At 42.5% G+C, this 16,674-nt stretch overlaps 1 protein-coding gene across 1 annotated transcript in view; it reads left to right on the forward strand.

Annotated features, from left to right (window-relative positions):
- Positions 1 to 16,674, forward strand: part of LSM5 (LSM5 homolog, U6 small nuclear RNA and mRNA degradation associated) — an 83,623-nt gene that overhangs the window by 15,483 nt on the left and 51,466 nt on the right. Inside the window, exon 3 of the mRNA XM_085607512.1 lies at positions 8,164 to 8,191. Coding sequence (XP_085463638.1) covers positions 8,164 to 8,191 — 28 coding nt within the window. The remainder of the gene's footprint in view (positions 1 to 8,163; positions 8,192 to 16,674) is intronic.

Below are 16,674 nucleotides of genomic sequence, written 5' to 3' on the forward strand. Positions count from 1 at the left end.
AGGAACAAGGAATACGAAGGCTCAGGAGTCAAGGTAGCACTGCAGGCAGTGCTAATTCAGGCAGAAGGGAAACTGCTGCAGGTCAGGAACAGGGAATGCTAAGGCTCAGGAAACAAGGTAGCACTGCAGGCAGTGCTAATTCAAGCACAAGGAATAGCTATAGCTCAGGAATTGAGGAATATCAAACAGCTCAGGAAACAATGATGGGTGTCAGTCCCTCCTTTTGCTTTTTCATCCCCTTATCAGGAAACAAGGATCAGTCTCACTGGAATACAGCTACAATGACCAACCTTGGCCTGAAGGGAGCTGGGGCTTAAAAGAGCTCACAGTAATCGCATCCATCAGGTGTGAGCAGGCTAGCAGCAGCCAGCCACAGGTGAGCTGAATTCCTCCACTCATCCTTGGCTTGCAGGGGTAGAGACGAAGCAGTAAGCAGGGAATTCTAGGTAATGGAGTTTCAGGCATGAGCAGGATGGCTTCCACAAAACCTGGCATGGATTGGGAATGGATATGAATTCCCAAATAGTGTCCAGATGGCTGGAAGTCAGTATATACATCAAGGGAAGGGGGGGGCTCTGGAAGCTTATTAGAACACTGGTGAGTCCCACAGTTCAGCCCCCTGGTGGTGGACACGAGAACGCAGGGAGCAAGTCGAGACAGTATGTTTTTGCTGAAATGTATTAGATGCCAGTCCTATGGGAGAATCTCCAAAGCAGTTTTTCATTTGCTGGGGTTTCCCATTCTGTTAGTCACTTAATTGATGAAAGTGAAATAAATTTAAATTAAAGGTACATTTTACGTCGTTCTTCTGATGCACAGTCTTCTCCATATCCACCCTAACCCCGTGCTTTACCTTCACCTTGGGGACTGTAGCTTAAACGTCTCCTATGGAAGTGCTTTTACCCATTCCTGCCTTTCGAAGGTGCTTTTCTTTCTGATGGGTGTCAGTTACTCCTTCTTTTGCTTTTTCATCCCCTTATCCCATCCTGTAAGGCGAGTGTGTGCATTCGGTGAATATTCCCCATATGATCCTGCTTTTATGAGTTCAGTGGTTCCCTGATGATTTTTCTTCTGGATTGTTGTTGCTTCTCAAGTTGTTATATGTTGGGGCCTAGGGACAACTTCGGCATTGTCTGATCTCGAGCGGTTCAATATTAATGTTTTAGTGTGTTTTATCATTGTTTTTTCTCCACTCTTTTAAACTTTGTTAATTCATGCCATGTTCTGCTATCGGTTCCTTATGGAGAATTTCTTTTCTTCTATTCGGAGGACTGTAGCTTCCGTGTCTGCACATAGCATAACATCCTGTCACTAATTATCTAACGTGGGAATTGTGGACCCTTACGCTTCATTGTGATGGCTCTCTTGGCTAGTACCAATCGCAAGTCCATGTATTTCGTCTGGACTTTCATCTTTTTGGGTCTGCTGCGTATGCCAAGTAGAGCAGCTTCGGTAACCTCCATCTCCTATCATCCCGTTTTCTATTCACTGGTGTCAATAACAGCCTTTCAGTAATCTTGCAGCTTCGGTGAATCCCAGAGCATGCGTGAACGATGTGTCTTCGCACGTTTGGGGCAGGATGCCATGGCGCTTGAGTAAATTATTCTGAAATTGCTATGTGTGCCATATGCTCAAACACGGTACACAAACCGGGCATTCAGGATATCTTCTTTGGGCACTTTTAAACCTAGTGGCACTCTTTCTCATGAAAGACTTGACCCGCCATGTCCTCCCATTTTTCCTACAGAGTTTACACAGGATGTGCCCGTATGTTCCTATATGGCTCCAGCTAGCTTTCACTCTGTAAAGTATTTGAATCCATGCATGTGATGCAGGTTCTGCGGCATCTACATGCGGCAGTTTCGTGAGTGTATCTTGTAGTACAGCAAGAACTGGCCTTGGGCGTGGTCCCAATCGATGACTTTGGTTTCGGAAGACTAGTATTGTATTATTCCGTACTAGGTGCAGCACTGTAGTCGCACCCACTGCTTCCCAGCTGTGCAGGTTTTGGCGTGTAATGTATTCTCCTATATCTGGGAGTCCTTTCAGGGGTATTGCAGACGCCTATGGTGATACACTTTTTGTATAATTTTTGCTGGGCTTCAGCGGAAAATTATCAAACATCTGTAGCCTAGAATAAAGTTTCAAGACATTGCCAATGGCCCAGTCTTTACATTTATCGATTCCTTCCAATATTTCTGCTACACAACGTTCATTGTGTTCCAGAGTTTGTATCTTGCTAGCTGACTCCGTTTGTCATTCTAGCCATTTCAAGTGGGCTGAAAGACTTCCATCTCTCCACACTTTTCAAAGTGACTTCAACATTAGCCGTTTTCTGCAAGAGGTGAATGTGTGTTGTTAATTAAGCGTAACAACAGTCCCCGTCTTCTTCATCAGAGAAATCGCGTCATCTCCTGCCTCCCTTTCTCTGAGTAAATACCCAGAGTTTGAGGAATTCTAATTATTTCTTGTGCCAACAATAGAAGGAAGAAACTGCCACCACCAGCTTAAGAATCAGTCACTCAATAAATGCTCGAGTAAAATCCATCAAGGCTGATGGTCACTCAGGAGCTGAGACTTTCACATCTGTGCCAGCATAGTGCCCCAGCCAGATAGGAAGGAAGCTGTCCCTCGTGACAGTGGGGCAGCAATGAAAGTCTTCATGTCCCTGGAGTTCTAGGTGCTATCTTAGTCTTGACTAACTTTTGGTCAGCTGTGGCAGTCCATCCGTTCTTTCAGCTGCTGTAGCCTCAACATGCATTATTCCTTTACGGCATGGCAACTGATTCTCAGCAAAGTCCTTTGCTCGGGGGCACTACTATTGTATCTTTCATAGTTTGTGTCCAGCTGCACATCCTCTGCTTAATGGATTGGGTGATGGAGCAAACCTACCAGTGCGTGTTAGAAGAGCGGTTACATGAGACCTATGGGTCCTCTGCTGTCGTTTCTCAGAATTCCTGTATCAGCCTCTGAGCATTCCAGTGCTCGGGGTGGCCTATTTACGCTTAGAGGAAGTCCATGTTGAAAACGACTCATGAGACAGAAGATAATGTATTCATTGTGAATCTTGATTGGTTACCCCTCTCCGCATCCTCGAATATATTACACCAGAACGTCTTGTTGAAGAATGCCTCTTTTGCAGGCCAAGAATGCTTCCTTGTAGTCAGACTATCCTAGAAAGTCAACCAGTAGCTGTCACTAGAGAGCCCCTCCAGATTGTCCTCCCATCACAAATCTGATCTGTATGAAATCCACATTTTTTTTAATTGAAACGCATCCTTTTGTAATGCTCCCGTATGACAGGATTTAGTGGATTGCCTCTCATTCTATAAACTAGGTAGTGTCTCACACCTATTGCACCATGATAGAGCTAATGGTTTATCCGTTTTTTCGGACAACTAGAAATGTGATTAATGTATTAGAAGGACCGTACAATAGGGCAATCTGTTCCACTTGCATTTTTCACACCAGCTTGTCTTCTACAGCTCAGTAAGAAATTGAGGTGTGCACCATTTATCTTCCCAAATTCGGCAAGTGTTCTTATTGTCATTCTCTTTCAGAATTTTTGCTGCACTGCTAGGCCCGTGGCCTGCCTTCATGGAAGTGCAGGGGCTAGAAGATGACGCGTGGTATATCCACATCAACGACCCTGCAGAAGATACAGACACATGGGGTCAGGGGAAGTTGTGGTTATCTGTCTGTCATTTGAACTTTAAAGGCAATCTTTAAATGTATATCCACAAGCCAAGATTCTGGGCTCTAACGTACCTAATCGGCATCTGCAATCTAAAATGTTTTTACGTATAATGTATGCATGTTTTGCTGTTAATCAAGCTAAAGCAATGTTAATAATAATGTCATATATGGAGCAAACCAGTATAGCGAGTTGAAGTGACCTGGTTCCATAGGATGATGTGACACAGCAGACGTAGCCAGTATATATCTTTAGGTTATTTATTAAGATAGTAAAGTCCATAGTATAGCCCCACCAGGAGCAGCCTGCTAGCTGCTCAGCCCATCCTCCTAACTGTCTCACACCACACCAATACCCAACATTCCAGTCACGTCAACATTCCACATGGAACTTTCACACTGGCTGAGCAGCTAGTTACAAGATACAGTAATAACCTTACATGAAGATACTACAATATCTCCCTTCTTTACAATTGATGATAAAACAAACAATACTAAAAGTACAAAGCAACTAAACACAAAATATAAACAAGAGATAAATAGTCCAAGACCCAAGGGTAAGATGAATAAACAAAACCACGAAAGGGACCCAGACTATAAAACGGCAGAAAAAGGATAAGAAAAAGGATGAACAATAAGAATGAACTATCACCATCCTCCTCTTATGATAAGAAACTAAAGAGAACATTAAACTCACACACTATCACCAACCTCCTTCTTTAATAAGACACAAAAAAAACGTTAAACTACCAAACGGAGATTGGAAAGACACCACATAAGATACATATGAAAGAAAACACAGAGAATCACGATAGAGAATGACAAAAAATACTCTAGAAATTGTAGAAACATACAGGAAGAATCACTCCCAAACAAATAAACAATGGGTGGACGTCACCCATCACTAAAATGTAGGTGGGACTAACACCCCCTAAACTCTGAGTATAAGGGACTAACACCCAAATATACAGAATACAGAAATGGGACTAAAACCCACAGACTAATGAAGCAAGCATAAAAGAAATGCAGCACAGTGAGGCATCAAAAGACAGATACCCACACACACAACCGCTAATAATTAAATGAAGGGACTAAAACCCAACACTAACGTGACAAAGGTGGGACTCACACCCCCTTAACATTTAGTGAAAAGGACTAATACCCATTACTAATAACATAGGAGGGACTAACACCCCCTGTACACAAGGTAGATGAGACTAACACCCATTACCAATAACGTAGGTGGGACTACCACCCCTTAACAACTGAGTAAATGGGACTAACACCCATTAACAATGACCTAGGTGGAACTAACACCCACTAAACAGTAAGTATATAGGACTAACACCCATTACTAATTTAATAAGTGGGACTCTCACCCCCCATAACTGGGTAAATGGGACTGACACCAAACTCAAAAGCTACACCTAAGTAACTAAACAGTAACTTGCGACATGGAAATAGGACTAAAACCCATTCCAAATAACTAAATGTGGAGCACAACATCCAGAATGACCAATGTGTAGCATAACATGACAAAAACATACACACTAGAGGACCAATATGCAGCACAAAACAGAACAACAACGCAAGCGGGAAAAATTATATTAGTGCTTCAAAAGCTCTAACACATAGCTATTGTGAAACAAACACCGGTGAGCGACCTCTCACCCAAACAATGAGATACAGGGTACACTCTCAACACGTGCACTCACAGCTTTGAAAAATTTCACATATAATATAGCTCTGACTAATGCTTTTAAAAAAACAGAGACAAATCCCATCCCCATAAAATGAATTGGTGCCAAAAACACAAATTTGACAATACCACAATACCTTAAATAAGGGAAAACAGATCAGAAATACAATAATTTGTTCCAGAATGTAAACTGCAAACTTGAAATAAAATCAAAGAAGAAAAAAAACACTCCGATGCATTAAACTGTGAGCCAGTTGCGAAATGTAAATACCACAATATGGGATCATGTAGCTACAAATTACAAGGGACTGTTGTGCAGCATCACATAAAAAAACGGCATGTATATAGTTATGCAACCGAGTACAGAAGACAAACGTATAACCGACTTAAAAGTTCAATCTGGTCATAACCTCCGATGTAGCTTGTTCAAACTTTATTGCATCCAAAAAAAATGTGGTTGGCAAAGAGCAGTACGGTGATTACGTGACTGCAATACTACGAGAGAACAAACTGCAGATGTCAATCAAAAGATGGCGGCACGCCTTATGACGATAAGCCGAATGGCTAACAGCACGTCAGTGCATACAACGTCCAGAGGCAGCTAAGCACAGGAAGCAAGGTGGAACGTCACAAACGATCCATGGAAACCGAAGAAGCAGGCAAGGGTGCGCGCAAGCTGGAAAGTCACAAACGATCCATGGAAACCGAAGAAGCAGGCAAGGGTGCGCGCAAGCTGGAAATGTCACGTGCATCCATTTTCAAAGCATCCTCATGACTCGTGCCACTTTTAAAAACTGTGACGGTTGACTCCACACACTGAAGGAAATGTCCAAAATTCAAACAGTAACCAGTATAATGCCAATGCCGATGACTACAAATAACGTGTAATTTACCACCTCTGGAAGTATTCACGCAAACCCAGTAACGCTGTCTCCAAACTCAAGCCTTTCGCTCAGGCGCACAGCTCCTCGCTCTTTGTCCTCAGTCAAGCTTTTCCAAAGCTGAATTGAACCCGATCCTTGCCCCGATCACCACATCAAAAGGTGCACAGCATCTTCGAACACTCACAGTTAACACAAGGGCCCAATCCACACCCTTGAACAACCCGATGTGCTCCTTACATGGTGTACGTCATGACTGCAAAACACAATAGTTTAACACCGGGGCCCGATTTTTGCCCCCGAGCATATTTTACCAAATCAACATCACCCATTTGTTGAAGCTAAATGATTAGCCATTTCACTAGTGGGTCCTCTGGGGAACTTCTCACGATGGAGACACTCTCCCCAAGCAACAAAACAGCACAGGCAGTCACTTATACCTAGTTTGCAGAGGCACATTGTCCTTTAATACTGGAGCCTTGAAAGTTGGTTGATGTACTGGCCCTCCACAGACCAGCAAGTACATATCCTTCACGAGTGTCACAGGGCCAGCAGCAATCATAAGACACCCATCTTGGTCATGAAAAAAACAACAAGACGGCTCAGGGACCCAACACCTCGTAGTAGACACAGGATTGAGGCAAACCTCTGTGCTTCGCTAGAAAACATCTAGCAGCTCCACTCCTCACTCCAACTGGCACATGGAGGTTTGGGCGACCGGTGTTGTGGTCACTGGTGGGGCTCACGGTGCCAGGAGGTTCCGCCAGATGAGGAGTTTCTTTTCTTTAAGTCAACATCTTCAAGTCACACTAGATCAGTTACACACCAGTCTATTCAAGTTCACGCATGGTTTCTTTAGTCCAACTCGTCGCCAATTGAAGTGACCTGGTTCCATAGGATGATGTGACACAGCAGACGTAGCCAGTATATATCTTTAGGTTATTTATTAAGATAGTAAAGTCCATAGTATAGCCCCACCAGGAGCAGCCTGCTAGCTGCTCAGCCCATCCTCCTAACTGTCTCACACCACACCAATACCCAACATTCCAGTCACGTCAACATTCCACATGGAACTTTCACACTGGCTGAGCAGCTAGTTACAAGATACAGTAATAACCTTACATGAAGATACTACACGAGTGTTAGCTTGAACATTATGGGCCTCATTCACAAATAGCTTTTTAGCCATAAACCTGAGATTATAGCGAAAAATTACTTGTTTTAAGCCTGACTGATTTTAGCGGAAGGATACTTGACAGGTGTGAATTGTTTTACTACTGCGTAAATCTCTGCCATGTGAGCTTGAAATTATACAGTAGTAAACTCCACACAAGGGGTAGGGAGTGGTAGGAACAACATGTTTTGTACGTGTTCATGTAAATTTATAAACACCCACAAACATTTGAGTTTTTTAAACTAGTTTATGGTGATTCACAAACTGTGATCCTTGTCTTCTGAGGAAATAGTTTGACTGTGGCATAGGGCTGGAGTAATTCCCCCTTGCGAAGGGGAACAGATCATCTCCGAACTCTGAATGAGGAGGCAATGTAGGGGAAGGGATTTCCATGGCAGAGAAAATGTAATTGTATTTTTTTCTGGCTGCGTTTCCCAGGTACTTAATCTTGTGCTATGCACAATTATGCATTGGGAAATGGGAACCCAATGGACATGTCATGTAACACTCCCAGTGGTACTTTTGGAAAATGTGCACCTGGTGCAGCTTTCCAGAAGCACTACATGTGTGTGAATTTCCAAAAGTAATACGTCTGTACTCATTTATAGGAGCACCACTACAGATGCAGATTTACTATTTCTTTGGAAATTTGTCTCCATATATTTGTGTGAATATCATTCTATTTTTGTACTTCTTTCCTTAACTGCAAACCTAAGATATGGTTCTAGAAGATGTCACAGAATTGTAAGTATTTCATTGGGGTTTACATTCCGTATGAATTTTAGCAGATAAAGACAATGTCTTGTGGGGTTGTTTCTTTACCCGAGTGGAGTATTCAAGCTCCTCATCTCGAATATTGCTTTTGAGACTAGTACCTTGGCAAACAGGCCCATGGTTTGATAATAATTGTGCTGGTTCAGAAAACCAAAATATGAATATGAACCTTTAGTCCTTGGAGAGAATGTCTACGTCGCCATCATACTTTCTTTCAGTACTCCTATGCACTTTGATTCTTGATTGCAGATCACATGGCCTTTTTAGGTCTCGCCTACGCAGCGCGCATGCGCTGCATAGGAAAAAGACCTTTAGCCATTGATTCCCTTTTTCAGGTAAAAACGTGCACGCGTTGCATTGCTTTGAATGGCAACGCATGCATGTTTGGTGATTAACTTGCGGGAGCGAGCGGCGCCATCTGGTAGCAATTATCGCGCTTCCTCCCGCAAGGGAAACACTGCGCCTCCCTGCTCTTGGCCGCACTCCCCCACGTGTAAGTGCGAGGTGCGTGCGCTTGTTTCCTTTTATGTGCGTGTGTTTTTATTTTTTCTCTCTCATTTATGTCTGCTCTCCCATCACACGTCCACCACCTACCCCTGCGTTCTCCATTTTGTTCTCTCTGCTACTCCTCAAGCATCTCACGTCCCACTGTGCTTTTGTTTTATTTCCTCTTGTCCCATGCTCCTTCATTGCACCGCTATCCCACCGTGCTTACTGCCAGTATTGTTGATGTGCTCACCCTACCACACGTTCCTCTGTTGCTCCCTCAACATCCATTTAAAAAAAAACTTTTAAGGAAGACCCCGCAGCTGCAATTTGGTACCAGCCTCCTTCTCCTAAACGCTTCGTGACACATACTTGTGTAGACGTCATTACACTGGGACCACTGTAGCATCAAGATGCATATATTTGCATGTGTGGTGATGGAAGTACATACATACTGCACCTCACTGGGACTGAGGCTTTTTTGCTGATGCTGAACATAAAAAGTGGACTTTCTTTAAGACAATTTCTTTCAACGGTATTTGCTTACTTATATATTATGAAATACAAAATGCAATACTTACCCAATAACACTGTTCCTTGTGTATTTTTTCATGGTTATTGTGGGTCATATTCACAGGGTTTGGTCTGGAGTATCCATGTTTTACTTTATAAAATCGGCTAGTAGTGGAGCAAATCTAGGTAGATCTGGAACACCATTGAGAGGTTTAATTGCACATTTTTGGTCATTTGCTTAAGAAGATGCTGTGTACAGTCGAAGATTTGCTTCTGTGCCTTTCTTTGTGGATGCGAGCTTACTGAAGTAAGGGTCCACAGTGATTCTTCCACTTCAGATACTGTTCATGATGGCAGGTGCGTGATCTTGAGGATAATGCTGGAGAGATGCGGGCAGCATAAAAACAGATGTTTTGGCTTTGTCTTGAAGTTCAGGTCATTGGACATGAGCATTGTTTTTTTTTTTTTTTGTTCCTTACTCCGCCTCTCGGTTTACTAAACTGTATCACTGCCACTATTTCTCCTCCCTTCCAACCAATTCTGATGTCACCTCAGTCCGTGGCCAGCCACCTTCCTGTTGGTGTCTGCGGGCCCACAACATTGTTCTTGTGGAAGAGGGACAAACCACTGCTCGCCTCAATAGCATTGACTCCTGAGTGAAGTTTGGACCAGGTGGCACTGGCACAGGTGGAAATGGTACCACTGCCGTCTACACTGTTGCTACTGCTCTTCCCTATAGCATTGACCCCCCCCCCCCCCCGTCTCCTGTGAGACATCTCGACTTGGTGAAGCTGGCACAGGGGGGGATGGTACCACTGATGTCCGCTGGCACTTGAAACTCTCCCTCAGGTTCAAACTCAGGAACTCTCAAGTTTTACATCATTATTTTAAACTTGCATCACACACAGTATAAGATGGGCAAGTACAAAATGGGCAAAAAGGTTTATGATAAAGTGCTTTGAAAATGCAGATTTAAGTAATACCTAGACTTTACATAGTGCATCTTTTTTATAATTGTATTTTAAAAGCACATACTTCACAGCTTAGCCGGTGGTTCCCTTATAATACCGCTCAAAAAATAAATGCGTCAGAAAGCTTCAAGGGATTCTATCAATTAAAGCCAATAGGGCTTCCGAGGACCCTTTACGTTTGCAGATTAACCAGTTGGGCACATTCACAGTTTGATCAGGCAGCGGCACCCAGGCAAGAAGGCTCTGTCTGCGCCTCCCACAGGAGACCCCTTCCATGCCTTACACTGCAGCTGAAGCAGTTCAACTCGTGGAATTAATGGCCCCGGGCGGTTGCCTTTTCATTAAAAAAAAAAGAAAAGCATTGGCATAGCCAATAAGTCTCGTATTTGGGACCTTATAAGTGTTTAGTTATCCAGCACAATATCCTTGGTGCAACAACATCAACTGTTGCATCGCTAAACACTTATAAGGGCCCAAAGTCGAGACCTATTGGCTATGCCAATGCTTGTTATATAGGCGTACACCATTCTTTAGAGCTCTATTGATGGGGATAGGTGGGCAGTTATGTTATGTTATGTTAATAGGAGCTTATAAAGTTCGCGGTCACCGATAGGTTTCCTGGTGCTAATTGTGTGATGTGTTGGGACGGGCTAAGCGCGGATTTGCGAGTACAGCCAGGTCTTGAGAGCCTTTCTAAAACCCATCAAGTTATCCTGCATCCTGATGTCCAATGGTAAGGAGTTCCAGAGGCTTGGAGCTAGGTAAGAAAACCTGCATCCACCTTGGCGTTTGAGTTTGAAGACTGGGATGGTATGTCTTAGGTGGGCGGATCGAAGGTTGCGGCGTGGGACATGTTTGACAATCAGGTGACTGATGAATTTGGGGCTCCTGCAGTGCAAGGCCTTGAATATCAGACATCCGGTCTTAAAGACTGCACGTTGGGCGATGGGTGGTAGCCAGTGCAATTTGGCTAGCAGGGGACTGGCCGAAAGCCATTTGGGATGTTTGAATATCCGTCTCGCCGCCTGGTTTTGTACCATTTGAAGACGCTTGAGTAGATACACAGGCAGACCGAGATAGATGGAGTTGGAGAAATCGAGACGCGATAGTACAAAGGAAATCACTGCCTGAATGAGAGCCGATTGAGTCAGTAAGTGGCTGATTTTCCTTATTTTCCTCAGTTGGAAAACGCAGGATGAGACCATCGACCCCACCTGTCCTCTGAGAGAGAGGTCAGAGTTAAGGGTGACTCCCAGGCTTTTCACTGAGGGCGATTGGGTGGGGGGTGGTCCGAGGTCCTTAGGCCAGAAGTGTGGGCCCCATTTGATCTCGCTCCTTCCCGGCAAGACTAATTCTGTCTTGCCGGGATTGAGTTTAAGATGGTTAAGGTTCATCCATTGCTGGATGTGGAGCATGGTGGCTTGGAATTCTAGAGCAGAGTCCGGGGAATCCAGTGTGAAGAGGAGTTGGAGGTCGTCCGCGTAGTTGAAGGTGGTTATCTTCCTGTTTTTTAAAGAGTTAACCAAGGACTTTAGATAGAGGTTAAATGGGTGGGGTGAGAGGGAGGAGCCCTGAGGAACACCGCAGGAGGTGGCGGATCTGGGGGCAGTAAAAGGTCCGAGGCGGACCGCTTGAGTACGGCCGTCAAGGAAGGACTTGATCCAATTGTATGTAGAGCCCTGAAGGCCAGCCTACTCGACGTGGGCCAACAAGATGTTATGGTCGACCGTGTCGAACGCGGCCGACAGATCAAGAAGAACAAGGGCTTGGGGGATTCCCTTGTCTGCGTTTGCTCTCAGTAAGTTGAGCTTGGGTAGACAGAGACTGCTGTTCATGATGCCTAGCTTTTATCACTGGGTATTCATTCTTTCTACTGTATTGCATCTATATAGCTTCACATGCTTTTCATTTATTTTCCATCGTCCGCCTGGGAATTTGTGGTAATTTCTTTCAGTAACACCCCCACCTAATCACCCCCTTGCTCCTTGCTGTCCCTTTGAAATCAGACATTAATACATTTTTATATAGTGCTTCATACTAAACATCTGCTTTTTATGAGCACTGTAAATAACAGCTCTACATTTACCCTGTTTAATAGCAGTCAATTTATCAACTTCAGAAGGTTGGGAAGCTTGCATTTATTTGTACTGTGATGTGCAGATCTCTACTAATCTCAACAGTAAATAATATTTTGCTCTGAGCACGTCTGGAAAAGTGGAGATGACTCAACAGGCCTTATTTAGCCCTTGTAAAACTTGTGGGCTGAAGAAACCTATTAATAGTGGCTCTAATGAGAAGCCTGTCTATCTGTCCCTCACCACATTTTTGAAGATATCTACTGCTGCAAGATCTCCCATCCTGAGATCCACAGAGTGAGACAGAAATGATGCTCTTATTTCCCTTTTTATGGGGAGCATACCATAGTTACTTCTCTTTGTTAGCAAATCTTCTTATGTGTATTAAAAGGAAACTGGTCAGGTGAAGGATAAAGGTTTGACCCGAGTCGGCAAATCTATCTAGAGAGGCCCTTTTTATGTTTCGCTTGCACTGTGCTTGTGAGATCTATTTTATTTAATATAAAACTCAAAAGGGGCTTACATCCCGCCCCTTGCTTTCCTTGCTTTTCTTTGGTTCCTCTGTTTCTATTGGCTGTAGTATACGGTTTCCTGTTGTTCCTTGTGTTTTCTTCAAGTGCTTCTCTTATCAGTTTCCTGTCGACCAAGTACTATTTCCATCCGCTCTTGTGGAACTATTTTTAAAGATTTTGCATGCACAGCGTTTATTTTGGGTTCTTCTCCCTCGCAGCTGCTTCCTCTGTTGTCCGTTTGCTCTTGTTGTTACTTCGCTCTTTTTTTCTTGATACCCCGTCCCATGTGGATTGTTGCTGGTTATCTTCCGGTGCTCTCACGTATTCCTCTATTGCCTCATGTCTTACTCCACACTACCCGGCCCTCCTCCTTTCCCCCTCTGCTGCATCTCTAAGCACCACTCTGTAAACATGAGCTGAAAGCCACTGGTATTAACGCTGGTAATTTGTGAACGTCAAATGTCAAAGCGTACACAATGGTGACAATTGGATGCAATGGAGCGCAAATTACCGTTAAAGATGTGATTTAGGGATCGCCTCTAGCCAGCAAATGTCCGCATGATGACTTGGTGCACTAGAAACAGCACTATGTAACGCCTTGGTGTAATTAACCTGGTGTGCAAACCACCGCTAATGACTTGCAGACATCGCCGCTTACCAGCAAGATGGCTTCGAAAATGGCACCAAAAGAAAACCAATAAAACAGCTGTCTCAGCGCAGGTCTAGTCTTTTGTTTCACACTTCGACAGTAATGCTTCAGAAACAGTGAGAGCTCCAGATACTGTAGCTGCCTTACAATTGCTCTGTTGAGCTCCAACACAAAGTACTTTCTTATAAATGTTCAATAACCTTCTGCCTTTCTGGTTTTGTTCGATTTTACTTTGATGCACAGACCGAGATACTGGTTCTAATTTTGGTTCGCCTCATGTTACGTTCTTTGGTGAGTTCAGTGACTTTCATTGTTTTACACTTTTGCACGCTGTAGGCAGCGATGTATCTGCCTGTTCTGTTGTCTTTACGTACAATATGTTGTTTTTAACTCCCAAACACGCTTTATGGATACAAAGCACTTTTTAAGCTGCAAGTGTTATAAGTACTCAAACGGCACTATACTGTTCATTAATTATCTGAAGCCAACGTTTATTCGCAAGTATTCTTATTTCTTTCAGTTCTGTTGCTTTATTACAATATGTTTTTGTTTGCTTTGCACCTTTAGGCTATGATGTGCTTTCTAATTATAAGTGGATTATGTTCATAAATTCGATTTCTTATTTAAACCACACTAAATAATGTATCCATTAATCGTCTGACAGTCGCAGACATTTACCAGTAAACCTGACACCTTTCCGCTATATTGCAGCACTCTTTTATTTAAACTGTAGGGTCCATCCTTACCCAAGCGTCGTACAGGGAAACATCCTGCTGCTCTTTTATTTTATTGAATTCCTTTGGAATGACTCGGCCTCCCGGTAGCTGATGGGTTTAAGGTTTCTTGTTTCACACACTTTTTTTATTCTTCAACCCAGCTGCCTATAAAGAAACTGTCTAAAGTGTTTGTGATATCTTCAATTCATATTGCAAAGGTTAAGTACCTGCCTTGTTTCCTTCAATGTGCCATCCCTGCCTGCTTTCTTGATACTTTATCTTCAAAGTGATCCATTCCTTTGCATGCTTGGATAATTCGATCCACGCCCACTGACTTTTTCATTTTCAATTTAAATAAGCCTCTTGCCTTGCACATGATTAATTTCCTATTTAGGCAGTTTCACCCTGCACTCAGACACTTCTCAACCTTCAATCATGCACCACTCACCCTGCACAGTGAGCACTCACACTATTCTACCTGCACACATACACTGCTCCCACACCTCTTATTATTAATCACATAGGCTAAACAAAATGCATTTATCAACGCCTTCTCATTGGCATCTAAATAGTGACAGAGCCTGACCCTGCTTGTATGTCTAGGCCTACCTCATAGACCAGCTTGTTGATGATGTTCTTTATTCAGCCATCTGCTGGCCTTTTAAATGCTATTCCTTAAAGGAGCAGATGCAGTTTTCCCAGTCTTTCAGGCTTCAGCTTATTCGGCTACGTTGTCCCTGTTTTTTGTGACCCTTCCTTTATAACAGTTTTGTGAAAGAGTTTTATTGTCGTTGTTATTTGTAAGATATTCCTTTTTTGTATTTTAAATAGATTTTTTGTTTAGAGAAAATAGCTGAACATTGGCTAATATAGGCTTTGTAAGGCTGTTAAAAATACTTTAATTGGCTTTTTAGAAGAAAAACGTATTATATATTTATAAAAATAAATGCCCCTGGTTCCTTAGTGTGGGCGGCACAATTCAGTTCTTTTGGTTATAAAGGAAATTGTCGTGGTGGACGACTTGGATTACAGGTAAATAGCTTTTCATTGTGTGTTTCAGATTACGATAAAGAATAAGAAGGTAATCTTGCACAATAAATGCCAGTTCATAGCTTAATTTTAAATCTTTAAAAAAAAAAAATACGTTTTCGTTTACAAATATGAAATTAATGATGGTTAAAATAAGGTTCATTGAAGAAAACCAGTACTTGATCTGCAGGGTTTAGGCATGACCATAACCCAGAAATTATTCTGCAACTCGTGGGTATCCTAAAGGGTAATCCTTTATTAGCTCATTTAACTTATTTACAAAAGTAGCTTACACATATAATTGGATTAGTATAGTATGGACAAAATCATAAATTCAATTGCAAAGTAATTTAAGGCTTTAACAGTGCTGTTTATATTCCTTTATTTGTTATATAAGGAGGTGTGAACAGATATATTGTGATACAGTGTTATAATAATTATATTCTTTATGGTAAGAATACTGTTGTCTCAGGACAGGTGTACAGCTATGCATATTGAATAGTCTTGAATGTGTCTGTTTTGGAGTATGTGCATGTGAACTAGTAGGACCAGCCTCACAACAACAGTTATTATGCAATATCACCCATAGTCTTACATTGTGAAGATTGGATTATGGTTAATTGGTTAAGGCATGGAAGATGACAGGTGAGCAATTATAAGTATTATAAACAAAGTCTTGCTGTGTAAGAAGTGGTTTGTTGGAGTCCGATCAGTGCACTGTCCCAAGGACGAGTATAAGATTTGCACATTTCTATATCGAGCATGAACCACATAGTTATTCTCTGTAATTATAAAGTGAAATCTGGTTTACCAAGTCAAGTTAGTCTACCAGTATATCCAGAAGCTGTCAGGGCACTTCAGGTGTTTTACGATTGAATCTGTGAGCTTACTGAAAAACAAGTAAGGTAAAGGAAAATTGTAGGAAAGCACTTCATGGCTTGATGATGTACACAGCAGTACATTTTGAATTCCTGCATCTGAAAATCAGCATTTCAGTACGAGCATAAAGGATGGATTTGAGGTGAACAATGACCATAGAAAGATGGCTCTGTGAATGCTGTTGCAACAGTAAACTGATAGTTAATCGATTGAATTCAATCGACATAATAAAAGAAATAGCTGGAATCTTAAAATTGCAACTTGCCAAAGATTTGTAAGTCTCTGTGACAGACGAAGTAAAATGCATTCAAAGTACCCTTTGAAACTGATGCATTCAAAATCATGCTTTAGAGAAATTAGAAGTCCACAAGTACTCTCGCAAGGGTGAGGAAGGAACAACTTCTCAGCAATTCTGGTCTTGAGCTTGGAACTTGTGCTTAGTTCTAGGAGTGTGCAAGGCTCAAAGATTATTTGTCTAACTGCATATGCCAGAAGATAGCTGCTAAGGAGGAATAACAAGATGGTCAATACTTTCCCAAGCAAAATAAGGGCGCATAGTGGAACACTTGTTTACGCTAAATAGCATGCCATGAGGCTGTTGTTGACTGTACTAAGGCAAGTGT

This window comes from Triturus cristatus, chromosome 5_2 (assembly GCF_964204655.1).
Source record: "Triturus cristatus chromosome 5_2, aTriCri1.1, whole genome shotgun sequence".
NCBI classification, from domain to species: Eukaryota; Metazoa; Chordata; class Amphibia; order Caudata; family Salamandridae; genus Triturus; species Triturus cristatus.